A 27,986-nucleotide genomic window follows, 5' to 3' on the forward strand; every position below is an offset into this window, starting at 1 on the left:
TTGACCTAAATTGTTCCTAATTTTTATCCTAGAAGAAGAACTTTTATCATGTTGGGAGAAAATTACAGAACAGATTCAGGAAGAGAATGATACGAACTTGAAAAAAATTGGTGATTCCTTAGAAGTGGTTAATATTGAAGAAAGGTATTGTTCATGTTGAAAGGAGTAAAAATGTAATGGTTTAATATAATCTTTATTATTGAGTACTTTGAAAGATCCATTTTTTTGTGTTTTTACTTGAATATGCTTTTTTTTGATATACCATGTTGATACTAATTAATCTCTTAAATATGCTTTTTAAGTATGAAGTTGAAGATACAACTTATCACATACTGCTGACAAAGGAAAAGAGATTGGGGAAGTACATCAAAGTAGCTTTGACATTTACTTTTTCATTTAAGAGAAACATTTGTATAAAATTAATCTCTCAAATAGTTAAATCCTATTTAGGAAAAGAAAAATAAATGTTGGAGTCACAATTGGTGTCATTTATAAATTATAATTGCACAGTTAATTTAGTTGTAGAATTAAAAATGTTCTGGCAAAGATAAAGTATTTCATTTTTTTTTTTTTTTTTTTTTTTTGTAGAGTCTCACTTTATAGCCCTCGGTAGAGTGCCGTGGCATCACACAGCTCACAGCAACCTCCAACTCCTGGGCTTCAGCGATTCTCTTGCCTCAGCCTCCCGAGTAGCTGGGACTACAGGCGCCCGCCACAATGCCCAGCTGTTTTTTGGTTGCAGTTCAGCCGGGGCCGGGTTTGAACCCGCCACCCTCGGTATATGGGGCCGGCGCCTTACTGAATGAGCCACAGGCGCCGCCCAGTATTTCATTTTTTAAATAGGTTGTTTATTGTTTTCTTATATATTTGAAATATATATATATATTTTTTGAGACAGAGTCTCACTATGTCGTCTTCGGTAGAGTGCCATGGCATCACAGCTCATAGCAACCTCAAACTCTTGGGTTTAAGTGATTCTCTTGCCTCAGCCTCCCAAGTACCTAGGACTACAGGCACCTAGCTATTTTCTTGTTGCAGTTGTCATTGTTGTTTAGCTGGCCTGGGCCGGGTTCGAACCTGCCAGCCTTGGTGTATGTGGCCTGCGGCTGGTGCCTTACCCACTGAGCTACCGGTGCTGCCTGTATTTGAAATATTTTAATGTATTGGTATGGAAAAAATGACTTTTTTAATATTTATTTACATTGTAAGGACCTTTCTTTCTTTCTTTCTTTTTTTTTTTTTTTTTTTTGAGACAGAGCCTCAAGCTGTCGCCCTGGGTAGAGTGCCATGGCATCACAGTTCATAGCAACCTCAAACTTTTGGGCTTAAGTGATTCTCTTGCCTCAGCCTTCTAAGTAGCTGGGACTACAGGCGTCTGCCACAACATCCGGTTATTTTTTTGTTGTAGTTGTCATTGTTGTTTGGCAGGCCTAGGCTGGATTTGAACCCACTAGCTCTGGTGTATGCGGCTGGTGCCTTACCCACTTGAGCTACAGGTGCCGAGCCATAAGGACCTTTCTTAAAGTTTTTTTTTTTTTTTTTTATAGAGACAGAGTCTCAATTTATTGCCCTTGGTAGAGTGCCATGGCATCACACAGCTCACAGCAATCTCCAGTTCCTGGGCTTAGGTGATTCTCTTGCTTCAGCCTCCCAAGTAGCTGGAACTACAAGTGCTCGCCACAACGCCCGGCTATTTTTTTGTTGCACTTTAGCCAGGGCTGGGGTTGAACCCGCCTCCCTTGGTATAATATGGGGCTGGTGCCCTACCCAGTGAGCCACAGGCACCGCTCTGGACCTTTCTTAATTTAAAAAATGCATGCATATTTTTGAAATATATTTTAAAGTTATATAAAAGGTTACTCCAAAAGTTAATCTGCAGTTAGTAGATGGTCTTCAGAAGGGTTCCCTAAATCATATGCAGAGTGTTGCATACTTACATAGTTTGGGGTTGGCAGAGGATTGTAGCTTTTGTTAGATTCTTCAAGGGAGTCCCTGACTTTGTAAAAGGTTAGTTTTCAGTGTTGTCCAGGGCATCTGTATCAAGCATGCTAAGTGTAAAATATTCACTTGTTATGATTTGCACATTAAATAATTGTTTTTATTTTTAGGCCTATTAAAGCTGCTATCAGAGAACAGAAACAGACATTCGAAGAGTACTTAGAAGAGCAAATTCAGTTGGAAGAACAAGAACTGAAACAAAAACAGCTAAGGGTTAGCATTTGCATGATCTGATTAAATTATTCTAAGGCTTTAGAGATTTATTTATAATTTACTTTAAAAATAGTTTTGAAATTACAGAGTATATACCAGAATTAATTCAAATGTTGTCCTTTTATTTTAGGATGCAGAAGGACCATCGCTAATTAAAGCAAAACCCAAACAGCCATTCTTAAAACGAGGAGAAGGTTTAGCTAGATTTACTAATGCTAAATCTAAGTTTCAAAAAGGAAAAGAAAGTAAACTCATGACTAACCAGAGCACTGCAGAGGACCAACCTCTGTTTAAAATAGATAGACAACAATTACAGCGGAAAACTGCTCTTATAAATAAAGAACTGTGTCCAGAGCACCCTACTATTAAAAAGGACAATAAAGGTAGAACCAAGAGTAGTTCTGCCACCCTCAGTCAAAAAGTACTTAAGAGTAATAGTAGGAAAAATTTCTCTCCATCAGCATTGAAAATACAGACCTGGAAGAAATGTGATGGGCAATTCATAGATCACATCAAATTAGAAAAAAAAGTTGAATCTAATAATGAAGAAAATGTACCCGAGTATACAAAACCTGGTGATACTGGTAGTAAAATGTGGACTAAGACACAAAGTAAAGATAGACTTCTTCTTTCACCAGGGCCTGTCAGCTGTGTGGCTTCTAAGAGCTCTAAAAGTGAGACCATTAAAGAGGTAGAATCTTCTCTTGATGTTTCTCTTCAGAAAAAATTAGAGACTTGGGAACGAGAAAAGGAAAAGGAAAATTTGGAATTAGATGAATTTTTGTTTTTAGAAAAAGCTGCTGATGAAATATCATTTTCTAGTAATTCCTCATTTGTGCTGAAAATCTTAGAAAGGGATCAACAGATCTGCAGAGGTCACCGAATGTCTTCCACCCCTGTCAAAGCTGTACAACAGGAAAAGACTGTGGCAGATCCCATAATTCAGTGTAACCACAGTGAGGATCTGGATCATACTGCGTGTGAGAAGAAGAGTGAGTGTGAGGTTATCCCCAAGCAGCTTGGCTCAGTGTCCTCACCTGACGCGTTGATGAAACAGTCTTGTGAAATCAATAGGAAAGCCTTCCAAAAGAACATTTCTGAAAATCAGAGTAGATGGAATGCAAGCGATGATGAAGGTGTTACAAACAGTGACAGTAGCACTGAATCTGAGGAACAGCTTGATGTTACTATAAAACCATTGACTGAGGTTAGAGAAAGAGGTTTTAGCAGCAGAGAGGATAGTCCACAAGTCTGTGATAGCAGGGGGCCTTTTAGGGACACCAAGACACAAGAAGATAAAGGAAGAGATGTTGATCTGGATTTGTCTGATAAAGATTATAGTAGTGATGAGTCTGTTGTAATGGAAAACATGAAACATAAAGTGTCTGAGTCCTCAAGATCTTCATCTCTAAGTATTAGTAAAATTGACTTTGATGATGAAAGAACTTGGACTGACATTGAAGAGAAGTCATGTAAGCATGCTATTGGAGATGAAGCCATTTATGGGACACCCCAGACACACTACCCTAATAAGAGTGAAATGTGTGTCCTGGACAGAACAGTAAAAAGGAAGGTTGCACCAGTCAAGAAGGGAGAAGACTTGAGCAAGTCCAGGAGGAGCGGAAGTCCTCCTCCTCCATCGGAGCTGATGGTGAAATTCTTCCCTTCTTTGAAACCGAAACCAAAGTCAGATTCATACTTGGCAAATGCACCCAAGTTAAACATAAGTCAAGACCAACCAGCTGGTGAGTCGGAGCATTATAAATATGAGTCAGAATTACAAATTTAATATTTATTTTATCAGTATGTTGTCAGAATGCATAAGATTCTAACTTGTTGCTTCATAAAAATCAAGTTAATGGGTGATTTGTAAAAATTTGATGTATTTTGTGGATCTAAATATGTAGCAGTCACTAGTGTAAGAGATTCAGGTGACTAGTGTTCAGAGTTTTCTGACTTAATGTTTTGACATTCCCACAGCTTTCAAATTATCACTTTATTATAAATTTAGTAAGGTCATATTTGTTTCTAAGTTTCCTTTTTTTCCCCCCAGACCTGCTCCTAGTTCCCTTGAGATCAGCATTGTCGTTTCACTTGTATATTCTAGAGAGGTCACTCTTACAAAAGTGTGTGTGTATAATTTCTTTTCTACACAAATGAAAACATATCTTTTGCATGTCTTTGAAGATTGCTCTTTTGCATATGCACATCTGTCTTATTCCATTTAATGACTGTGTAGTACTCAGTTGATGTGATGGATTTTCAAATTCATGCGGAAAGACTCCTTTTCCATTGTATTATGTTATAAACTCCGAATGCCTATCAGAACATAAGTGCTTTAAAATATAAATTATACCTTAAACCTTAAGCTATTTTTTAAAAATTCTGATTTTTAAAAGTAATACTTTTTGCAGAAAGCTGGGAAGTGTAAAAAGTATATTAGCAAAAATATTTGTAACTATCTCAATGGTAACTTTTATGCCTTTTTGGGATATTTCCTTCCAGTCAATTTTCTTAATGTATTTATAGTATGATAGAGATGTATATTATAATTTTTCTCAGGCTTTCAGCCTTGTGCTATAGATCAGATTTATTTTCCACAAGTGGTAATCAGTTGATTAAATGTTTGTTTCAATTGACGACAGAAGCATTGGCTATTTTACTTTTTTTTAATCTGTTTTATTCAGATGATTCTTGCAGTACATTCCAGGAAATTGGGGCTGGGTTTGAACCCGCCACCTCCGGCATATGGGACCAGCACTCTACCCCTTTGAGCCACAGGCACCGCCCGGCTATTTTACTTTTTTAAATAGCAAATTTGATAAGGGAAAAAACTCTTTGCATTTCTTTGATTTATAGTGGAGGGGGTGTAAACTGTTTTTGGGTGTCATAATTGATCTTTTTAGTCTTTAAATCGCTAGTGAATTATTTGTTCATACTCTTAAGCTTTTTGTACGTACGTGTATTGGTCTTTTAAAAAATTGATTTGAGTGATACCATGTTGATCTTTGTGTAGGTGATACTCTTGAGGTAGAATAATTTAATTCTTTCTTAAATTTAGACTGATTTCCTCTGGAAAGTTAGGACAATTTATTTTTTTCCCCTTTTTGTTATTTGAACCATTGTTTCTAAAGGTACATGTTTTTGCTGCTGTAAGGCATTTTGTGAAGTTCAGTATTTATGGCCTGTTTTTTAGGTGACAGTGCTCGATCCCAGGTTTTGAGAGAGAAAGTTATTGAATTGGAAACAGAAATAGAAAAATTTAAAGCTGAGAACACATCTTTAGCTAAACTTCGCATTGAACGAGAAAGTGCCTTGGAAAAGCTCAGGTAAGTTTACGTCTGTAAATTGGGAAAAATACGTGTATACAGTGATTCAGTTGTATCTTTAAAACTGTATATAAAAATTTGAGCCAGGCACAGTGGCTCGTGCCTGTAAACCTAGCACTCTAGGAGACTGAGGCTAGAGGATCTTTTGATCTCAGGAGTTCAAGACCAGCCTGAACAAAAGCAAGACCAGACACCACTAACAATAGAAAAATTAGCCAGGCATGGTGGTGGCCTGTAGTCTCAGTTATTTGAGAGGTTGAGGCAAGAGAATCTCTTGAGCCCAAGTGTTTGAAGTTGCTGTGAGCTATAATGATTGTGCATGGCACTCTACACAGGGCAACAGAGGGAGACTCTGTCTAAAAAAAAAAAATCCCATATTTGAATCTTTTTTTTTTTTTTTTTTTGAGACAGAGTCTCATTATGTTGCCCTCAGTAGAGTGCTATGGTGTTGCAGCTCACAGCAACCTCAAACTCTTGGGCTTAAGCGATTCTCTTGCCTCAGCCTCCCAAGTAGCTGGGACTACAGGCGTCTGCTACAATGCCTACTTATTTTTTGTTACAGTTGTCATTGTTGTTTAGCAGGTCTGGGCCGGGCTTGAATCTGCCAGCTTCGGTGTATGTGGCTAGCGCTCTACTCACTGAGCTATGGGTGCCAAGCCTATTTGAATCATTTTAAATCAATCCAACAAATATAAATGAAAAAGAGATGAAATCTATATAATTTTTTTAGTAGAGAAAATGACCCAATGTAGTAAAAAATTTGTTAAAAGGAGAATTTTTTTTAATGACGAGACCCTAAATTGAAAATTGAAAAGAAGTTTCTAGTTACGAATTCACGAATATCTTGGCTAGTGGATTAGTTTCCTAGTGCTGCTGTAACAAAGTACCTGTAACCACTGAGTGGCTTAAAACAATGGAAATTTATTTTCTCTTGGTTCTGGAGGCTAGAGCTCCATAGTCAAGGCATCAGCAGGGCTGTGCTACTTCTTCTAGCTGCTAGCAATTTTTGCTGTTTCTTGGTGTACAGCTACATCTCTCCTAATCTCCAGTGTTTTGCTCATACGGCCCTTTTCTCTTTTTGTCTGTGTCTTCACATGGCATTCTCCTGTATGTGTGTGTCTATCTTTATATCTCTTCTTTTCTCATAAGGACAGCGTTGTATAAACCCTACTCCAGTGTAACCTCATCTTAACTTTCATCTTAGTTATATGTGCTTCTGCAAAGACCCTTTTTCCAATAAGGTTACATTCATAGGGATTAAGACTTCAGCTTACTGTTTTAGAGGACACAGCTCCACCCACACAGTAAGCAGTATGTAGTTTTCCTCCTTACGGCATGATCTGACCTGACTTATTGGGTAGCAAAACCTGAACTGAACATTTTTTAAATTGTACTTAGTAGTACAATATGACTACTAACTAAAATTGTTAGTGGTCATAGGTTCTACTGGAGAAATACAAAGTCATTTTATTCCAGGTGTTGCTATGGATCTTCCTGGAGATATTATATAAAATACATTAAATATAGCATGCACACTGTTTTTCTTTCTTTTTTTGTTATTTTAATTTTTGAGGTGAAATTTCATAAAACTTAAAATTAACCATTTTAAAGTATACAATTTAGGCTCAGTGCCTGTAGTTCAGTGGTTAGGGCACTGGCCACATACACTGGGGCTGGTGGGTTCAAACCTGCTCCAGGTCTGCTACAACAGTGACAAGTATAACAAAAAAATAGCCAGGTGTTTTGGTCGGCGCCTGTAGTCCTGGCTACCTGAGAGGTTGAGGTGAGAGAATTGCTAAAGCTCAAGAGTTTGAGGTTGCAGTGAGCTGTGTTGCCAAGGCACTCTACCAAGGGCAACATAGCGAAACTCTTGTCTCAAAAAATAAAGTATACAAGTCAGTCCTGACTTCATGAGTGCCTTGCCAAATAATAATAGTAACAACAATAGTAATAATAACATATACAATTCAGTGGCATTTAGTGAACCTCTGCTTTTTTATCATCCCAGAAAGATATCCCATGTCCATTAATTAATGACTCCCTATTCCCCCTACTTCCTGGCAACCACTAATCTACTTTCCATCTCTATGGATTTACTTATTCTAATGATTTCATTCAAAATAAATCATATAATGTATCATTTTTTTGTGTCGGGCTTCTTTTACTTAGCATATAATATTCATGGTTCACTTCTATTATGGCCTATATCTATACTTATTTACTTTTTATGGCTGAGTAGTACTCGGATTGATAAACTACATTTTGTTTATCTGTTGTCCATCATTCATCTGTTAATAGACATTTGGTTTTCTACCATTTTACTGTTGTGAATAATGTTGCTATAAATGTTGTGCAAATATCTGTTTAAGTCCCTACTTTTGATTCCTTTGGGAATATACCCAGGGATGGAATTGGTGGATCATATGATTTATGCTATACTTTTTGAGGAACTATATGCTGTTTTCCACTGCAAATGCACCAATATACATCTCCATCAGCATACATTTCCATTAGCAATGCATAAAGGTTCTAGTAATTCCATGTCCTTGCCAACACTAGTTATTTTCTGTTTTTGTAAATAGTCATTCTAATGAATGTATAGTGGTAATCGTTTGTTTAATGGAGGCATTTAGATACAAATTTTTCTGAGTACTGCTTTTGCTACATCCTATAAGTTTTAGTGTATTATATTTTCATTTTCATTCATCTCCAAGTATTATTTAATTTCCCTAAGGATTTTCTTTGACCCGGTAAACTCTTAGGAATATGTTATCCATTTCCATGTATTTACTTTTTTTCAGTTTTACTTCTGTTGTTTACTTTTTGCTTTATTTTCATTGGAGAATGTACTTTGTACATTTTATTCAGAATTCTTGAGAATTGTTTTATGGCCTAACATTGTATTTTAGAGAATAATCCATGTGCACTTGAAAAGAATGTGCTTTCTGCAGTTGTTTGGTATAGTGTTCTTTTTATGTCCATTAGGTCTAGTTGGTGTATAGTGTTGTTCAAATCTTCTATTTCCTTATTGGTTTTCTGTCTGGGAGAGATGTTAGATTATCAAAATTAAGATATTGAAATCTCCAAATTTTTTTTTTTTTTTTAATTTGGCCGGGGCTGGGTTTGAACCCGCCACCTCCGGCGTATGGGACCGGCGCCCTACCCGCTGAGCCACAGGCACCGCCCGAAATCTCCAAATTTTATTAATAGAGCTGCTCATTTCTCCCTTCAGTTCTATCAGTGTTTGCTTTGGGGTTCTATTGTTAGGTGCATGTTTATTTATTATAATTTTTATATCTACTTGATGAATTGAATTTATGCCAGAATATAATATCCCATGTTGAACATATTTTCATGTTTATTGGCCATTTATCTGTCTTCTGAAAAAAATCTTTCATGATTTTTGCCTGCTTTTTGATGGGGTTGTTTTCCTCCTGTTGATTTTTTTGAGTTCTTTGTAGATTCTGGATATTAGATCTTTGTCAGATGCGTAGTTTGCAAATATTTTCTCACATTCTGTAGCTTGTCTATTTACACTGTTGATTATTTATTTTGCTGTGCAGAAATTCTATTCCCCAGAGATAAACAAGGTTAAAATTTTTGCACAGTCTCTCAGATTTCACTTTCTATTTTACACACATATATTGTACAGTAGTACATACTTGTATATACATACTTAAGTATAAATGAGATCACAGTAAAAGTACTTCTGCGATGAGCTTTTTTCTTTTTTTTTTTCTTTTTGTAGAGACAGAGTCTCACTATGTCACCTTCGGTAGAGTGCTGTGGTGTCACAGCTCACAGCCACTTCAAACTCTTGGGCTTAAGAGATTCTCTTGCCTCAGCCTCCCAAGTAGCTGGGACTACAGGCGCCTGCCACAGCACCCGGCCATTTTTTTGTTGCAGTGTCATTGTTGTTCACCTAGCCTGGGCAGGGTTCGAATCCACTACTCTCGGTGTATGAGGCTGGCACCGTAACCACTGTGCTACGGGTGCTGAGCCTGTGCAGAAATATTTTAATTCCTATTTATTTATTTTTGTTATTTCTGTATTTGCTTTTGGGTCTTAATCATAATTTTTTTTGCCTAGGCCAATGTCCAGAAGAGTTTTTCCTGCATTTTCTTCTAGAATTTTTATGGTTTCATGTCCTACATTTACATTTTTAATCTATCTTAGAGTTAATTTTTATATATTGTGAGAGATAGGAATCCAACTCTCCCCAGTATATGTTTTTTTTTTAAGACAGAGTCTCACTACTTAGCCCTCAGTAGAGTGCTGTCGCGTCACAGCTCACACCAACCTCAAACTCTTGGGCTTAAGCGATTCTCTTGCCTCAGCCTCCCAAGTAGCTAGGACTACAGGCACCTGCCACAACACCCATCTATTTTTTGGTTGTAGTTGCCATTGTCGTTTGGCGGGCCTGGGCCAGGTTCGAAATGGTTAGCTCCCATGAGCTATGGGCGCCAAGCCCCAGTATGTGTTTTTGTTTGTTATGTCAAAAAATCAGTTGGTTGTAGCTGTATGGCTGTATTTCTGGGTTCTCTATTCTGTTCTATTAGTCATGTGTCTACTTTTTTACTAGGACCATGCCATTTTGGATACTATCTAGCCTTGTAGTATAATTTGAAGTGAGATAATGTGATACCTCCAGATTTGTTCTTTTTGCTTAGGCTATTCATGCTCTTTTTTTGGTTCCATATGAAGTTTGGGATTATTTTTTCTAGGTCTTTGGAAAATGCTGTTGGTATTTTGATGGGAATTATGTTGAATCCATAAATCACTTTGAGCAATATGGACATTTTAACAGTATTGATCCTTCCAATCCATGAGTGTGGGATGTTTTTTTATTTGTGTCATCTGTGATTTCTTTCCTCATAGTTCTCCTTGTAGAGATTTTTTTTTTTTTTAAATTTGAGAGCATTGGATTTTATTTATTCTTTTTTTTTTTGCAGTTTCTGGCTGGGCTGGGTATGAACCTGCCACCTCGGCATATGGGGCTGGCGCCCTACCCCTTTGAGCCACAGGTGCCACCCTCCTTGTAGAGATTTTTCACTTCCTTGGTTAAGTCTGTTTCTGGGTATTTTATTTTCTTTGCTCCTATTAGAACCGGTATTGAGTTCTTGATTTAACTCTCAGCTTGACTGTTATTAGCATATGGACATGCTACTGATGTACTGTGTACATTGTATAACATGAGACTTTACTGAATTTATTAGTTCTAGGAGTCTTTTGGTAGAATCTTTAGGGGTTTCTGATAGGAGATCAAATTATTGGCAAATAGACCTAGTTTGACCTCTTCTTTCTTGTTTTTTTTTTTTCCATTGAGACAGAGTCTCACCTTTTTCACCCTCCGTAGAGTGCCTTGGCGTCACAGTTCACAGCAACCTCAAACTCTTGGACTTAAACGATTCTCTTGCCTCAGCCTCCCAAGTAGCTGGGACCACAGGTGCCCACCACAGTGCCCAGCTATTTTTTGGTTGCAGTTGTCATTGTTGTTTAGCAGGCCCAGACCATGCCAGCCTTGGTATATGTGGCTGGCTCCCTACTCACTGAGCTACGGGTGCTGAGCCGACCTCTTCTTTCTTTCTTTTCTTCTCTTTCTTCCCTTCCTTCCCTTCCTTCCCTTCCTTCCCTTCCTTCTCTTCCTTCCCTTCCTTCCCTTCCTTCCCTTCCTTCCCTTCTTCTGTCTTTCTTTCTTTCTTTCTCTTTCTTTCTTCCTTTCTCTTTCTTTCTTCCTTCCTCCCTCCCTCCCTCCCTCCCTTCGTTCCTTCCTTCCTCCCTCACTACATCGCCCTCTGTAGAGTGCTTTCCTGTCACAGCTTATAGCAACCTCAAACTCTTGGGTTTAAGCAATTCTCTTGCTGCAGTCTCCCAAGTAGCTTGGGACTACAGGCGCCTGCCACAGCACCCAGCAATATTTTTGTTGCAGTTGTCATTGTTTAGCTGGTCCAGGCCTGGTTCAAACCTGCCGGCCTGGATGTATGTGGCTGGTACCCTACTCACTGAGCACAGGCACTGGCAATGACCTCTTCTTGAATGCCTTTTTCTTGCCTGATTGCTCTGTACTGTGTTGAATAGAAGTAGTGACAGCAGGCATCCTTGTCTTGGGGGGAAATGCTTTAGTTTTCCCCTTTTCAGGGTGATGTTTGTGGGTTTTTCATATATGGCTTTTAAAATTATAATTATTATTATTGTTGTTATTATTTAAGACAGAATTTCACTCTGTCAGCCTGGCTAGAGTGTAGTGGCATCATCATAGCTCACTGCAGCACCAAATTTCTGGGCTGAGGTGATCCTCTTGCCTCAGTCTCCCAAGTAGCCACCATTCCTGGCTAATGTTTTGTGTTTTTAGTGGAGACGGGATCTTGCTCTTGTCAGGCTGGTCTTGAACTCCTGACCTCAAGTGATCCTTCTGCATGGGCTTCCCAGAGTGCTAGGATTAAAGGCGTGAGCCACTGTTCCCAGCCTTTATTATTATTATTATTTATTATTAAATCATAGCTGTGTACATTAATGTGATCATGGGGCACCATACACTGGTTTTACAGACCATTTGAAACATTTTCATCACACTGGTTAACATAGCCTTCCTGGCATTTTCTCAGTTATTGTGTTAAGACATTTATATTCTACATTTACTAAGTTTCGCATGTACCCTTGTAAGATGCACCGTAGATGTAATCCCACCAATCACCCTCCCTCCGCCCATCCTCCCCCCTCCCCCCTTCCCCATACTCTTAGGTTATTAACTGGATTATAGCTTTTTGAAATATATTTCTTCTGTGTCCAGTTTGTTGAGGGTTTTTATCATGAACAGGTGCTGGATGTTATTGAATGCCTTTTTTGCTTTTATTGAGATGATCATATGGTTTTTGTTTTTAATTCTGTTTATGTGATGGATCACATTTTAAGCCATTTTTGCATCCTTGGGATGAACCCACTTGATTGTGTTGAATTATCTCTTTGATATGCTGTTGGCTTCGGTTTTGTAGTATTTTGTTAAGGATTTTTGCATTTATGTTCATGAAGGATATTGGTCTTAGTTTTCCTTTTTTTGTTGTGTCCTTTCCTGGCTTTGGTATAAGCATGATATAGGTTCCATTGTCATTGTTGAATGAATTAGGGAGAGTTGGACAGTTTCAATAGGATTGGCACCTGTTTTTCTTGGTATGTGTGGTAGAATTGGGCTATGAATCTGTCTAGTCCTGGGCTTTTAGTGGGGGAGTTTTTTTATTACTATTTCAATCTCAGTACCCACTATTGGTCAGTTCATAGTTTCTGATCTTCCTGATTCAGACTTGGGAGGTCATATGTTTCTAGGAATTTACCCATTTCCTTTAGATTTTCTAGTTTATGGGCATAGAGATGTTTATAGTAGTCTCAGATGATCTTTTGTATTATCTGTGTTTTCAGTTGTAATGTCTCCTTTTTCATTTCTGATTGAGCTTATTTGAATCCTTTCCTTTCCTTTCTTTCTTTCTTTTTTTTTTTGCAGTTTCTGGCCGGGGCTGGGTTTGAACCCACCACTTCCGGCATATGGGGCCAGCGCCCTAACCCGTTGAGCTCACAGGCACTGTCCTCCCTTCTTTCTTTCTTTCTTTTTTTTTTGAGACAGAGTTTCACTTTAGCTCATAGCAACCGCAAACTCTTTGGCTTAAGGATTCTCTTGCCTCAGCCTCCCAAGTACCTGGGACTATAGGTGCCTGCCACAACACCCAGCAATTTTTAGAGACAGGGTCTCACTCTTGCTCAGGCTGGTCTGTGAGCTCAGGTGATCCACCTGCCCTGGCCTCCCAGAGTACTAGGATTACAGGCATGAGCCGTTGTGCCCGGCCTCCTTTCCCGTCTTGATTGATCTAGTTAGTAGTCTATCAATTTTGTTTATCTTCTCTAAGAACTGACTTTTTGTATCATTGATCCCTTAGGTTGTTTTTTGGCTTTAATTTCATTTAGTTCTGCTGTGATCTTTGTTATTTTTTTCTATCACATTTGGGTTTGGTTTGTTCTTGTTTTTCTAGTTCCTTGAGGTGTCATGTAGGGTTATTTTTTATTTATTTATATTTTTATTTTGCAGTTTGGCCGGGGTGGGGTTCGAACCCACCACCCTCAGTATATGGGGCTGGCTACTCACCGAGCCACAGGTGCCGCCTTCATGTAAGGTTATTAATTTGTGGTCTTTCTAGTATTTTTGATGTAGGTGGTTAGCACTATAAAATTCCCTCATAGCACACTGTTTTTTTCTGTATCCCAGAAGCTTTGGTGAGTTGCGTTATTATCATTAGTATTAAAAAATTTTTAAATTTCTATTTTGATTTCTTCATTAACCTAAAAATCATTCTGGAGAAAATTGTTTAATTTCTATGTTTTTGTATAGTTTTGGAAAATTTTTTTAAATTTGCATTTATTTATTTATTTTTATAATTAAATCATAGCTGTGTACATTAATGCGATCATGGGGCACCATACACTGGTTTTATAAACCATTTGAAACATTTTCATCACACTGGTTAACATAGCCTTCCTGGCATTTTCTTAGTTACTGTGTTAAGACATTTATATTCTACATTTACTAAGACATTTACTAGACATTTATATTCTACATTCTATATTCTACATTTATATTTCTACATTTACTGCATTTCACATGTATCCTTGTAAGATGCACCTCAGGTGTAATTCCACCAATCACCCTCCCTCCCCTCCTTCTCCCCCCTCCCTCCCCTCCCTCTCCCCTTTACCCCTAATCTTAGGTTATAACTGGGTTATAGCTTTCATGTGAAAGCCATAAATTAGTTTCATAGCAGGGCTGAGTACATTGGATACTTCTTCTTCCATTCTTGAGATACTTTACTAAGAAGAATATGTTCCAGCTCCATCCATGTAAACATGAAAGAGGTAAAGTCTCCATGTTTCTTTAAGGCTGCATAATATTCCGTGGTGTACATATACCACAATTTATTAATCCATTCGTGTATCGATGGGCACTTGGGAGAAGATATTTGCAGGTTATGTCTCTGACAAAAGTTTAATAACCAGAATCCACAGAGAACTCAAACGTATAAGCAAGAAAAGAACAAGTGATCCCATCGCAGGCTGGGCAAGGGACTTGAAGAGAAACTTCTCTGAAGAAGATAGGCGCACGGCCTACAGACATATGAAAAAATGCTCATCATCTTTAATCATCAGAGAAATGCAAATCAAAACTACTTTGAGATGTCATCTAACTCCAGTAAGATTAGCCCATATCACAAAATCCCAAGACCAGAGATGTTGGAGTGGATGTGGAGAAAGGAAACACTTCTACACTGCTGGTGGGAATGCAAATTAATACATTTCTTTTGGAAAGATGTTTGGAGAACACTTAGAGATCTAAAAATAAATCTGCCATTCAATCCTATAATTCCTCTACTAGGTATATACCCAGAAGACCAAAAATCACATTATAAGAAAGAAATTTGTACCAGAATGTTTATTGCAGCCCAATTCATAATTGCTAAGTCATGGAAAAAGTTTTGGAAATTCTTCATGGAGTTTGTTTCTAATTTTATTCCACTGGGATCTGAGAAGGTACTTAATATGATTTCAGCATTTAAAAATTTATTCAGGGTCGGTGCCTGTGATTCAGTGGGTAGGGTGCCAGCCCCATATACCAAGGGGGGCGGTTTCGAACCTGGCCCCGGCCAAACTGCAACAAAAACTAGCCAGGCATTCTGGCAGGTGCCTGCAGTTCCAGCTACTCAAGAGGCTGAGGCAAGAGAATCGCCTAAGCCCAGGAATTGGAGGTTGCTGTGAGCTGTGACACCACGGCACTCTCCCGAGGGCAATAAAAAAAAAAACTGTACAGCTAAGGAGACAATAACCAAAGCAAAGAGACAACCTACACAATGGGAAAGGATATTTGCATATTTTCAATCAGACAAAAGCTTGATAACCAGGATCTGAGGAGAACTCAAATTAATCCACATGAAAAAAGCCAACAATCCCTTATATCAATGGGCAAGAGACATGAATAGAACTTTCTCTAAAGACGACAGACGAATGGCTAACAAACACATGAAAAAATGTTCATCATCTCTATATATTAGAGAAATGCAAATCAAAACATCCCTGAGATATCATCTAACCCCAGTGAGAATGGCCCACATCACAAAATCTCAAAACTGCAGATGCTGGCGTGGATGTGGAGAGAAGGGAACACTTTTACACTGCTGGTGGGACTGCAAACTAGTACAACCTTTCTGGAAGGAAGTATGGAGAAACCTCAAAGCACTCAAGCTAGACCTCCCATTCGATCCTGCAATCCCATTACTGGGCATATACCCAGAAGGAAAAAAATCCTTTTATCATAAGGACACTTGTACTAGACTGTTTATTGCAGCTCAATTTACAATCTCCAAAATGTGGAAACAGCCTAAATGCCCACCAACCCAGGAATGGATTAACAAGCTGTGGTATATGTATACCATGGAATACTATTCAGCCATTAAAAAAAATGGAGACTTTACATCCTTCGTATTAACCTGGATGGAAGTGGAAGACATTATTCTTAGTAAAGCATCACAAGAATGGAGAAGCATGAATCCTATGTACTCAATCTTGATATGAGGACAATTAATGACAATTAAGGTTATGGGGGGGGAAGCAGAAAGAGGGATGGAGGGAGGGGGGTGGGGCCTTAGTGTGTGTCACACTTTATGGGGGCAAGACATGATTGCAAGAGGGACTTTACCTAACAATTGCAATCAGTGTAACTGGCTTATTGTACCCTCAATGAATCCCCAACAATTAAAAAAAAAAAAAAAATTTATTCAGTCGGCCGGGCTCATGCCTATAATTCTAGCAGTCTGGGAGGCTGAAGCAGTTGGATTGCCTGAGCTCACAGGTTTGAGATCAGTCGGAGGCAGAGTGAGACCTCATCTCTAAAAAAAAAATAGCCGGGCATTATGTTGGGCTCCTGTATTCTCAGCTGCTTGGGAGGCTGAGGCAAGAGAATCACTTGAGCCCAAGAGTTTAAGGTTGCTGTCTACCAAGGGCGACAAAGTAAGACTCGTGTCTAAAAAATAAAAAAATGTTTTGAAACTTGTTTTGTGATGTAACATGGTATCTTTGAAAATGTTCCATATGGTGATGAGAAGAATGTACATTGTGCAGTTTTAGGGTAGAATTTTCTATAAATGTCTGTTAGGTTTATTTGTTTTACAGTCCAGTTTAATTCTGGTGTTCTTTGTTGATTTTCTGCCTTGATGATCTGTCTAGTGCTAAGACAGTTAATTTCAAGTCTTTGACTAGTAAGTCCCATGTCTAGCTTTCCACAGTGATGGTTTCTGTTCATTTCTTTTCTTCGCTGTGAATGGGTTATAGTACTTTTCTGTTTCTTTGTATGTTTTATAGTTTTGGATGAAAACAGAACATTTTAAATACTGCATGTAGTAACCCAGAAAATCAGATTCTCTTACACCAGGGATTCCACTGTTGCTCTTTGGGAACAAAGATTTTATTCCTTGTCATGTGTGTTCACTGAAGTAGATTCTGTTATTTCCATGGTCATCCTGTGACATGACATTGAGTTCTTTAAATGCCCTGATTTAATAAGGAAAGAAAATTTAAAAGTTTTATCTCTTTAAATTCTTTGGGCAATATTCTTTGTCTCTTTAAATTTCCTGGAAAAGGGTTTGAAACAATACCTGGTCTCTGTGTCAGTCCCTCAGTGAATTGTGAGGCAGATCAAAACACCACCTGGAGTTTTGGAGGATGAGATAACCTTTTGCTCACCTGGGTGAGATAACCTTTTGCTCACCTGGGTTAGGTGCCCAGGATTGAGGCTGTAGTCCTCACAGCTGCCTGCCTTGGGACTGTGTGTAGTGGATGGTTACTGCTGTGCTGTGAATTTTAGGAAATTCAGCCGAATTTCCCAGCTCTTTCTTCATCCAGCACGCCCCAAGGTGCTGTAGGTGCTGTAGTCTTTGGTTAGACTCCACAGTTCCCAAGTCGTTGATTCTGACACTTCCTGCCAGCTCAGTAGTTTATTTTGGTGGAAGGACTGATTCCTGGAGCTTCCTACTCCATCATCCCTGAAATTACTCCCATATTTCTTTTCTAAAACCTGAAAAATTCTAAATACATCTGGCCCACAAATTCTAGATAAGGGATTATAGATCTGTATTAATCCACTTAATAAGGAAATTCAATTACTGTACTATATTCTGAGCTGTGCTTAAAAATCAAATTCTGAATAATAGCTATTTTAAAATGAAAATATTCGGGTGGTGCCTGTGGCTCAGTGGGTAGGGCGCTGGCCCCATATACCAAGTGTGACGGGTTCGAACCCGGCCCTGGCCAAACTGCAATAAAAAATAGCTGGGCATTGTGGTGGGCGCCTGTGGTCCCAGCTACTTGGGAGGCTGAGGCAAGAGAATCGCCTGGGCCCAGGAGCTGGAAGTTGCTGTGAGCTGTGATGCTGCTGTACTCTACTGAGGGCAATAAAGTGTGACTCTGTCTCTAAAAAAAATAAAAAATAAATAAAAATAAAATGGAAGTATTCTTATTTTTCTACTGATTGTAGTAGTGATAGGTAAGATGTGAGAATTTAGTCCAAACCCCTTCTTGCACCCCAGGTAACTTTTTAAATGTCTATACTTCATTAATTTAAAAAATATATATTTTCAATAAACAAATGGGACTTAATTAAACTGAATAGCTTCTGTATAGGTAAGGAGACAACAATCAAAGCAAATCAACAATCATCAGAATGGGAAAAGATATTTGCATGTTATGAATCAGACAAAAGCTTGATAACTAGAATCTACAAAGAACTCAATAACAAAAAAGCTAACAATCCCTTGTATCAATGGGCAAGTGAGATGGACAGAACCTTGTCTAAAGAAGACAGGCAAATGGATAATAAGCATATAAAAATTACTCATTGTCCCTAATTATCAGAGAAATGCAAATCAAAACTACCCTGAGATATCACCTAACCTCATTGAGAATGGCCCACATCACAAAGACTCAAAGCTGCAGATGCTGGTGTGGTTGTGGAGAGAAGAGAACACTTTCACACCGTTGGTGGGACTGAATACTAATACAACCCTTTTGGAAGGCAGTATGGAGAATCCTCAAAGAACTCAAACCAGACCTCCCATTTGATGATGCATTCCCATTAGTGGGCATCTACCCATTTTATCACAAGGATGTTTGCACTAGACTGTGTACTGAAGCTTAATTTACAATTATTGTGGAACCAACTTAAATACACATCAGTCTAGGAATGGATTAACAAGCTGTGGTGTATGTATACCATGGAATACTATACTAAAAAGGATGGTGACTTTACATCTTTTGTATTAATTTGGATGGAGTTGCAATACATTCTTCTTAGTAAAGCATCACAAGAATGGAGAAGCAAGAATCCAGTGTGCTCAATTCTGATATGAGGACAATTGGTGCTCGTACATGGTGGGGGAAGGGGAGGGATGTGGGGCCTGGTGTGTGACACACCTCTTGGGGGCGGGGCACTATTAATAGAGGGACTTAACCCAGCAAACGCAAGCAGTGTAACCTGGCTCATGGTACCTGCAACGATTCCCCAACAATTAAAAAAAAAAAGGCAAACAAAAAAGATATATTTTTTTCATTTAAAGAACACTTAAATCATTGATGTCTAATTTTTATTTTGTTTTTAGCATTTTCACTAAGGGTCTGCTCTAAGCAAAATGCAGTCCTTTTTTTTTTTTGCTGTTTTTGGCCAGGGCTGGGTTTGAACTGCCACCTCTGGCATATGGAGCTGGCGTCTTACTCCTTTGAGCCACAGGCACTGCCCACAAAATGCAGTACTTAGCTATTATGTTCTTTTTTTTTTTTTTTTGAGACAGAGTCTTACTTTGTCACCCTTGGCAGAGTGCTGTGGCATCACAGCTCATAGCAACCTCCAGCTCTTGGGCTTAGGCAATTCTCTTGCCTCAGCCTCCTGAGTAGCTGGGACTACAGGTGCCTGCCACAATGCCTGGCTATTTTTTTGTAGCAGTTTGGGTGGGGCTGGGTTTGTACCCGCCACCCTTGGTATATGGGGCCGGCACCCTACTCAGTGAGCCATAGGCGCTGCCCTAATATGTTCTTTCTTATTTATTTATTTATTTATTTATTTAATTTGGTTTTTGGCCGGGGCTGGATTTGAACCCGCCACCTCCTGCATATGGGACCGGCGCCCTCCTCCTTGAGCCACAGGCGCCGCTCAATATGTTCTTTCTTAATACAGATGAGGAAACTGAAGCTCTGTAAAGTTAAAGTTTTTTTTTAGAGACAAGAGTTTCATTTTGTTGCCCTCGGTAGAGTGCTGTGGAGGTAGAGTGCCATGGTGTCACACAGCTCACAGCAACCTCCAACTCCTGGGCTTAGGCAATTCTCTTGCCTCACCTTCCCGAGTAGCTGGGACTACAGGTGCCTGCCACAACGCCCCGCTATTTTTTTGTTGCAATTTGGCTGGGGCCATGTTTGAACCTGCCACCGTCCGTATATGGAGCCGGTGCCCTATCCACTGAGCCACAAGTGCTGCCTATTAAGAAAGTTTTTTAAGTTTACCTCCTTAGTAGGTAACACAGAGCCACCAGTGTGGCTCCAAGCCCTGGGCTTTATTATAGATATTATTATTTAATCCGATTTTTATTTTAACCACATAATAGACATTTTACCCTCTTAGCACATCCTAATCTGTAGCCTTGAAATGATTGTGTTGTATGAACGCTACTGTAATCTGTTGATAGGGGTTTAGCTTGCTTATAGTTTTTGCTACTATAAAATTATTTAAGAAATATCACCATACATATTTTATGTTTTTACTTTTATTTAATTTTTTGAGATAGTCTCACTCTGTGCCCCAGGATAGAGTGCCATGGTATCAACCTAGCTCATAACAACCTCAAACTCCTGGGCTCAAGATCTTCCTGCCTTACCCTCCTGTGTACCTGGGACTACAAGCACCTGGCACAACACCCAGCTAATTTTCTATTTTTCATAGAGATGGGGTCTCACTCTTGATCAGGCTAGTCTTGAACTCTTGAGCTCAAGTGATCCACCCATCTTAGCCCTAGAGAGTGCTAGGATTACAGGTGTGAGCCACTGTGTGGGGCCGAGGCTACCTTTAAAAATAAATACTACTGAGCGGCGCCTCTGGCTCAAGGAGTAGGGCGCTGGCCCTATATGCCGGGGGTGGTGGGTTCAAACCTGGCCCTGGCCAAAAACTGCAAAAAAATAAAATAAATACTACTTTCTAAGGATGAATTTCTGAGTCTCCTACTCATCACCTTTCCCCATCTCCAGAGTGGAGCTTTAGCGGTCATTCAAATCTTGCTAAGCTGATAATTATGGCATGTTCACCTCGTAAAATTTTCATTTCTTTAATTGATAAAATTGAGCATGCTTTTATATTTAGGTGTTACGTTTATTTTGTAAATTTCCTTCTGACCTCTGCTCATTTTTCTAGTTTGTCTTACTGTAGGAGTTTTATATAGATTTATTTAAAGATAGTAAACTTTGCCAAATGTGCTGCAAGTGCTCCTCCTTCAATCTGTGCCTTTTGAATATATAATTGTGTGTACATTGTACAAGTTTTGGATGTTGTTCAGATAAGAGTATCTTTAGTATTTTCTGTCTGCTCTCTCTCCTGTGTACTTACCCAGTTTTGAGGCTTTACATATCATCAGGGTGCCATTATGTCCTAAAACCAAACTTAGCCCATACCTCATAGCCTACTCCCTAGTCGGTCTTTCCGTGTGGAGAGCTATTAAGTGTTTAAATTGATCACTTACAAAAATTAGCTCCTTGATACTCCTTCCTGTACTTGGCTCTTGTGTCTGTTCTTGTGTTTGCTCAGGCCAAAAGTCTTGGAATTGTCCTTGAATCTTCTCTGGCTCTCTTACTCCACATCTAACTTGACGTCTGCACTGTCCCCAGAGCTGTGCTTGGCCTTGTGGCTGTCAGTTTTCCCTGGTGATGGAAATGGCTTCCTTGCTGGTCTTTCTTTTTATTTATTTATTTTTTATGAAACAGAGTCTTATTTTATCGCCCTTGGTAGAGTGCCATGGTGTCACAGCTCACAGCAGCCTCAAACTCCTGGGCTCAAGTGATTCTCTAGTCTCAGCCTCCCAAGTGGCTGGGACTATAGGCACCTGCTACAATGCCTGGCTATTTTTAAAGATTGGGTCTCTCACTGGGTCAGACTGGTCTCAAACCTGTGAACTCAGGCCTTGTCCTCCTAGAGGCCACTGTGTCTAGCCTCTTGCTGGTCTTTCTGCTGCCCCACGTATACCTGTGCTCTTCACATACACCCAAAACTCACTGGCATCAGACACTTCCTCTGATCAGCTTTCTCTCAAGGCAGATCCAGCATCCTCACAGTGGTCTGTAAGCCCCTAATTTATCTGATCTTCTTTTTTTTTTTTTTTTTGTAGAGACAGAGTCTCACTGTACCGCCCTCGGGTAGAGTGCCGTGGCGTCACACGGCTCACAGCAACCTCTAATTCTTGGGCTTAAGCGATTCTCTTGCCTCAGCCTCCAGAGCAGCTGGGACTACAGGCGCCCGCTACAACGCCCGGCTATTTTTTGGTTGCAGTTTGGCCGGGGCTGGGTTTGAACCCACCACCCTCGGCATATGGGGCCGGCGCCTTACCGACTGAGCCACAGGCGCCGCCCATATGTTTTTCTTTTTTGATATTTTTGGCTAGTATCCATCCTTTGCTCATTCTGCTTTAGCTGCACTGACCCTGTGGCTGTTCTTTGTGTGCCTCAGCTACACTTATGCCACAGGGCCCTAGCACATGGCACTCCCGCATGGGCTGATATATGCAGACATTCCCATGGCTTACTTTTTCATTTCTTCCAGGTTTATTCCTGTGTTATCTCAGCAAGATGACCCCTCCAAAATGTGAACCTCCCACCCTCATATTTCCTAATCTCCTTCATAGCTTTATTTTTCTCCTTAATACTTCTAATACTCCATATACTTTACTTATTAATCTTGTTTATTATTGTCTGTCTCTCCCATTTGAATGTAAGAAGCTTCATGGGAATAAGAATTATTTTTTTTATTGTGATTTTTTTACCACCTTGTAGAGTGCCTGATACATAGGAGGTGCTCAGTGAATGCATGGTTGGATGAATGCTTTGATGAACGGACTGGCTGGCATTTCAGGCCTTAGATTGAAGATGGATTCACTAGGACTCGCAGTTCCTTCTAGCCTGTCACCAGATTCTGCTTTGGTACCACAAGTAGATTATTGTATTGAGAGGGACCACTTAGACGATAACATGGTTTCATCATTTTAGGAAAGAAATTGCAGACTTTGAACAACAGAAAGCAAAAGAATTGGCCCGAATAGAAGAGTTTAAAAAGGAAGAAACAAGGAAGCTACAAAAGGAACGTAAAGTTTTTGAAAAGTATACTACAGCTGCGCGATCTTTTCCCGATAAAAAGGAACGTGAAGAAATACAGGTATGCCAGTGCTTTATATTGTATTCATATAAGTTAGTAAAAATGACTGTCATTCCCTTCCCTTCCCTCCTCTCCTCTCCCCTCCAAAAAGAAATTGATGAAAATTGAGTTTAAATAGAGGATTATGGATAGTTGCAGTATGTGATCTTATCTTATCCTATCCTATTTATTTGATAAGAGTCTTTTTTATTTTTGAGACAGAGTCTCACTGTGTTGCCCTTAGTTAACTGCTGTGGCATCACAGCTCACAGCAACCTCCAACTCTTGGTCTTAAGTGATTCTCTTGCCTCAGCCTTCCAAGTAGCTGGGATTACAGGCACCCGCCACATTGCCTGGCTATTTTTTTGTTGCAGTTGTCATTGTTGTTTAGCTGGCCCGGGCCAGGTTTGAATCCGCCAGGCTGGGTGTATGTGGCTGGTGCCATAACCACGGTGCTATGGGTGCCAAGCCAACAAGAGTCTTACTTTGTCGCCCTTGGTAGAGTGCTGTGATGTCCATAGCAACCTCAAACTCTTGGGCTCAAGAGATTCTCTTGCCTCAGCCTCCAGAGTAGCTGGGACTACAAGCACCTGCCACACCACCGAGCTATTTTTTAGAGATGGGGGTCTCACTCTGGCTCAGGCTGGTCTTGAACTCCTAAGCTAAGGCAATAGGAGCTCAGGCCAATGTGGCTCAGCCTCCTAGAGTGCTAGGATTACAGGCGTGAGCCACTGTGGCCAGCCTAGTTGTAGTATTTAAAAAAATAAATAAATAAATAAAAAATAAATAAGCAGAGAGATAGTATCTCACTCTGTTGCCCAGATCAGAGTTCCAGGGCATGATCACAGCTCACTGCAGCCACAAAGGCCTGATTCTCCTGCCTTAGCCTCTTGAGGAGCTGGGATCTGAGGAGCTGGGATCAGAGGTGCAAACCATCACACGTGGCTAATTTAGACATTGTTTTAAGATATGGGTCTCACTATGTTGCCTAGGCTGGTCTCAAGCAATCCTGCCTCAACTTTCAGGGACTTATATGCGTGAGCCACAATGCCCAGCTTTAACTGACTTTTAAAGAGTAAAGTATATTAGTTCTTTTCTTACTAATAAAGGCTTTCCCAAAAAACCTATGGTAATGACATAGAAGAATTAAAAAGCTAGGAGTTGGAAATCTACCAGTGTAAGATTATTAATCTTTTTGATCCATTGCATACCAAATATTGTTAATTTTCTTCATTTATAATAATTTAAGATCCACATACTAATTAGGTGTTTAGTTCTAAAACTTAAAAATTGATAGGCCAAGTCATGAGTCATGTTGATTTCATGGTTAGAAATGGACTTGATCAGAGGGATGTAGCAGTTAAAAAGAACTAATACACTTCTTTCTTTCTTCCTTTCCTTTCCATTCTTTCCCTTTCCCTCTTCCTTCCTTCCTTCCTTCCTTTCTTTCCTTCCCCTCTTTCCTTCCCTTCCTTTCTTCCCTTTTCCTCCCCCTCCCCCTGGGTAGAGTGCATGGCGTCATAGCTCACTGGAACCTCCAGCTCCTGGGCTTAAGCAATTCTCTTGCCTCAGCCTCCCAAGTAGCTGGGACTACAGGCGCCCACCACAATGCCCAGCTATTTTTTTGGTTGTAGTTGCCGTTGTTTGGCAGGGCCAAGGCTGGATTCGAACCTGCCAGCTCCGTTGTATGTGGTTGGTGCCCTAGCCGCTTGAGCTATGGACACCGAGCCAAGAACTAATACATTTCTTGCTAAAACTGTAAATCTTTTTTAAAAAAAATAGGTGAATACATTTATGACACTGGCATATGCAGAGATTTCTAAGAGAAAACACAAAGAACTCACTATGAAAGAAAAAATTGGATCTTTTTTTTTTTTTTTTTGTGGTTAGTGGCCCGGGCTGGGTTTGAACCCGCCACCTCTGGCATATGGGACCTGCACCCTACTCCTTGAGCCACAGGCGCCACCAAAATTGGATCTTTTTAAACTTATCAAAAGAAAACTTTGAAGTGCCTATCCATTGCTTCTAGCATAAAAATGCAGATGTACCTCCCATTTTCCATATTTTAATTATTAATTATAAGCATTTTAAAATTCATTCTTTTGCTCTTTTATTCCTTTCTTAAGATATAGCTGTCCTTGACCAATCTCATTTGCACACCTATAGCTTAAGCTACCACATACCATGGTGCTTAGTCAGGGTCTTTAATTCTATTTATTTTTTTTTTGTGAAGAGAAACATTTATTATTACGTTTTGGTTAATGTTTGGTTTGTTAAATCTAATATGTTAGATTTTGACAGTGTTAAAAATTTTATTTCAAAAGTTGATAATAAATTCATTCTCCTTCAAATGGCACAAAAAGATGTATAGTGAAAATCTTTCCCCCCTTACGCTGGCCACCAAATTGAGCTCTTTAAAAAAATATTTTTTGTATTACAGGAAATTCCAAAAGTATATGAAAGTAGAAAGAATAATGTGATGAATTGTCATACTTCATCAGTGATCATTTTCTTTTTCCTTTTTTTAAACTTATTCAAATTAATATGAGGGTACAATATTTAGGTTACATTGTTCTCGCTTGCAGGGTAAAGTTCCATTTGTAGAAGAGCCCCTTACCCAGAGGGCGTGTTATACACCCTCAAAATGTGCACATTAGGTGTGATCCTGCCTCATTCCCTCCCTCCTTCTGCCATATGTCCTCTCCCCTCCTGCTTCCTTCTACCCCTGATCTGGACTATAATAGTGTTTAATTGTTCTTAGGATCATATATTGATAGCATATTAGTATGGAGTACATTGGATATTTGTCTTTCTATTCTTGCTTTACTAAGAAGAATGTATTTCAACTCCATCCAGGTAAATGTAAAAGATATAAAATCTCCATATTTTTTGAATGGCTGCATAATATTCCATGGTATAAATATACCACAGTTTGTTGATCCATTCATGGGTTGATGGGCACTTAGGTTGCTTCCATGACTTGGCTCTTAAGAATTGAGAGATTAGAATATTTATTAGACTATTTAGATAAGAATATTTATCTGCAATAAATATTCGAATACAAATGTCTTTATGGTAAAATGATTTTTGTTCTTCTGGGTAGATACCTAGTAATGGCATTGCAGGGTCAAATGGAAGGTCTACATTTAGATCTTTGAGGATTCTCCATATGTCTCTCCGAAAGGGCTGCATTAGTTTGCAGTCCTTCCCTTCTCTCCAAATCCATGCCAGCATCTGGTGTTTTGTGACTTTGTGATGTGGGCTAATCATGCTGGAGTTAGGTGATATCTTAGAGTGGTTTTGATTTGCATTTCTCTGATGATTAAAGATGATGAGCATTTTTTTCATGTGTTTATTGGCTATTAATCTGTCATCCTCAGAGAAGTTTCTGTTCAAATCACTTGCCCATTTATAAAGAGGGTTGTTTGCACTTTTCTTATTTTTTAATTTGAATTCTCTGTAGATTCTAGTTATCAGGCCTTTGTCAGATTCATAACATGCAAAAATCATCTCCCATTCTGAAGGCTGTCTGTTTGCTTTGTTTGTGGTACTCTTAGCTGTGCAAAAGCTTTTTAGCTTGATCAAGTCCCAGTTATATATATTTGGTGTTGCTGCAATTGCTAGGGCGGGGGTTTCCTCATAAAGTATTTTTTTCAGGCCAATATCTTTTGAGTGTTTTCCCCACACTCTCTTTCAGAATTTTTATTGTTTCGTGTCCTAAATTTAAATCTTTTATCCAACAAGAATCAATTTTTGTCAGTGGTGAGAGGTGCGGGTCCAGTTTCAGTCTTCTGGACAATGAGTCCTCCCAGCACCATTTGTTAAATAAGGATTCTTTTCCCCAGTGCATGTTTTTGTTAGGCTTATCAAAGATTAAATGATGACATGTGACTGGGTTCATCTTTAGATTCTCTATCCTATTCCATAGATCTGTGTCTATTTTTGTGCCAGTACCATGCTTTTTTGATTGCTATAGCCTTATAATATAACCTGGAGTCTAGCAACATGATGCCTCCAGAATTGTTTTTATTTCTAAGAATTGTATTTGCTATTTGGGTTTTTTTTCTGGTTCCATATGAATCGATGTACTATTTTTTCAAGATCTTTAAAGTATAATGTTGGTGCTTTGATGGGGGATTACATTAAATCTATAGGTTGCTTTGGTTAGTATGGACATTTTAATGATGTTGATTCTTCCCAGCCATGAGCATGGTGTGTTCTTCCCTTTGTTGACATCTTCTGCTATTCCCTTTCTCAAAGTTTCACAATTCTCTTTGTAAGATCTTTCGATTCTTTTGTTAGATATAGGTATTTCATCTTGTTTGGTGCTATCGTAAAAGGAATAGTCTTTGATTTTGTCCTTAGCTTGACAATTGTTGACGTATACGAAGGCTACAGATTTGTGGGTATCGATTTTATAACCTGAGATGCTGCTGTATTCCTTGATCACTTCTAAGAGGTTTGTAGTTGAGTCCCTGGGGTTTTCCAGGTATAAGATCATGTCATGTGCAAAGAGGGACCTTTGAGTGACCTCCTCTGCCCCCATTTGGATTCCTTTGATCTCCTTCTTTTGCCCGATTGCAATGGCTGAGACCTCCAACACTGTGTTAAATAGCAGTGGAGACAGTGGGCATCCTTGTCTGGTTCCAGATTTGAGCAAGGAATGCTTTCAGTTTTAGTCCATTCAATATGATATTGGCTGTGGGTTTGCTGCAGAGATAGCCTCTATCAGCTTAAGGAATGGTCCTTCTAAGCCTATTTTCTTGAGTGTTTTTATCATGAAAGGATGCTGGGTATTGTCAAAAGCCTTTTCTGCGTCAATTAAAAGAATCATATGGTTTTCGTTTTTGATTCCGTTTAGACGGTGTTTTAAATTTATAGATTTGTGTATGTTGAACCAACTCTGTGTCTCTGGTATATAACCCACTTGATCATGGTATATAACCTTATTAATGTGTTTGTATTCTGTTTGCTAATATCTT

The 27,986-nt window shown here is 39.2% G+C and overlaps 1 protein-coding gene across 6 annotated transcripts in view; it reads left to right on the plus strand.

Moving 5' to 3' along the window:
- The window catches only part of CENPJ (centromere protein J), a 74,373-nt gene that overhangs the window by 26,454 nt on the left and 19,933 nt on the right, over nucleotides 1-27,986 (plus strand). For 5 of the 6 annotated variants that reach the window (XR_008374639.1, XM_053563791.1, XM_053563790.1 and 2 more), the window contains exons 5-9: nucleotides 33-144; nucleotides 2,109-2,211; nucleotides 2,342-3,956; nucleotides 5,408-5,540; nucleotides 22,860-23,025. Coding sequence is in view for 5 of the 6 variants with exons in the window: in XM_053563791.1 (XP_053419766.1) it covers nucleotides 33-144; nucleotides 2,109-2,211; nucleotides 2,342-3,956; nucleotides 5,408-5,540; nucleotides 22,860-23,025 (2,129 nt within the window). In the remaining variant the exon portion in view is untranslated. The remainder of the gene's footprint in view (nucleotides 1-32; nucleotides 145-2,108; nucleotides 2,212-2,341; nucleotides 3,957-5,407; nucleotides 5,541-22,859; nucleotides 23,026-27,986) is intronic. The other variant, XM_053563788.1, reaches the window with a different exon arrangement.

Source organism: Nycticebus coucang, chromosome 15, assembly GCF_027406575.1.
Source record: "Nycticebus coucang isolate mNycCou1 chromosome 15, mNycCou1.pri, whole genome shotgun sequence".
Lineage (NCBI taxonomy): Eukaryota > Metazoa > Chordata > Mammalia > Primates > Lorisidae > Nycticebus > Nycticebus coucang.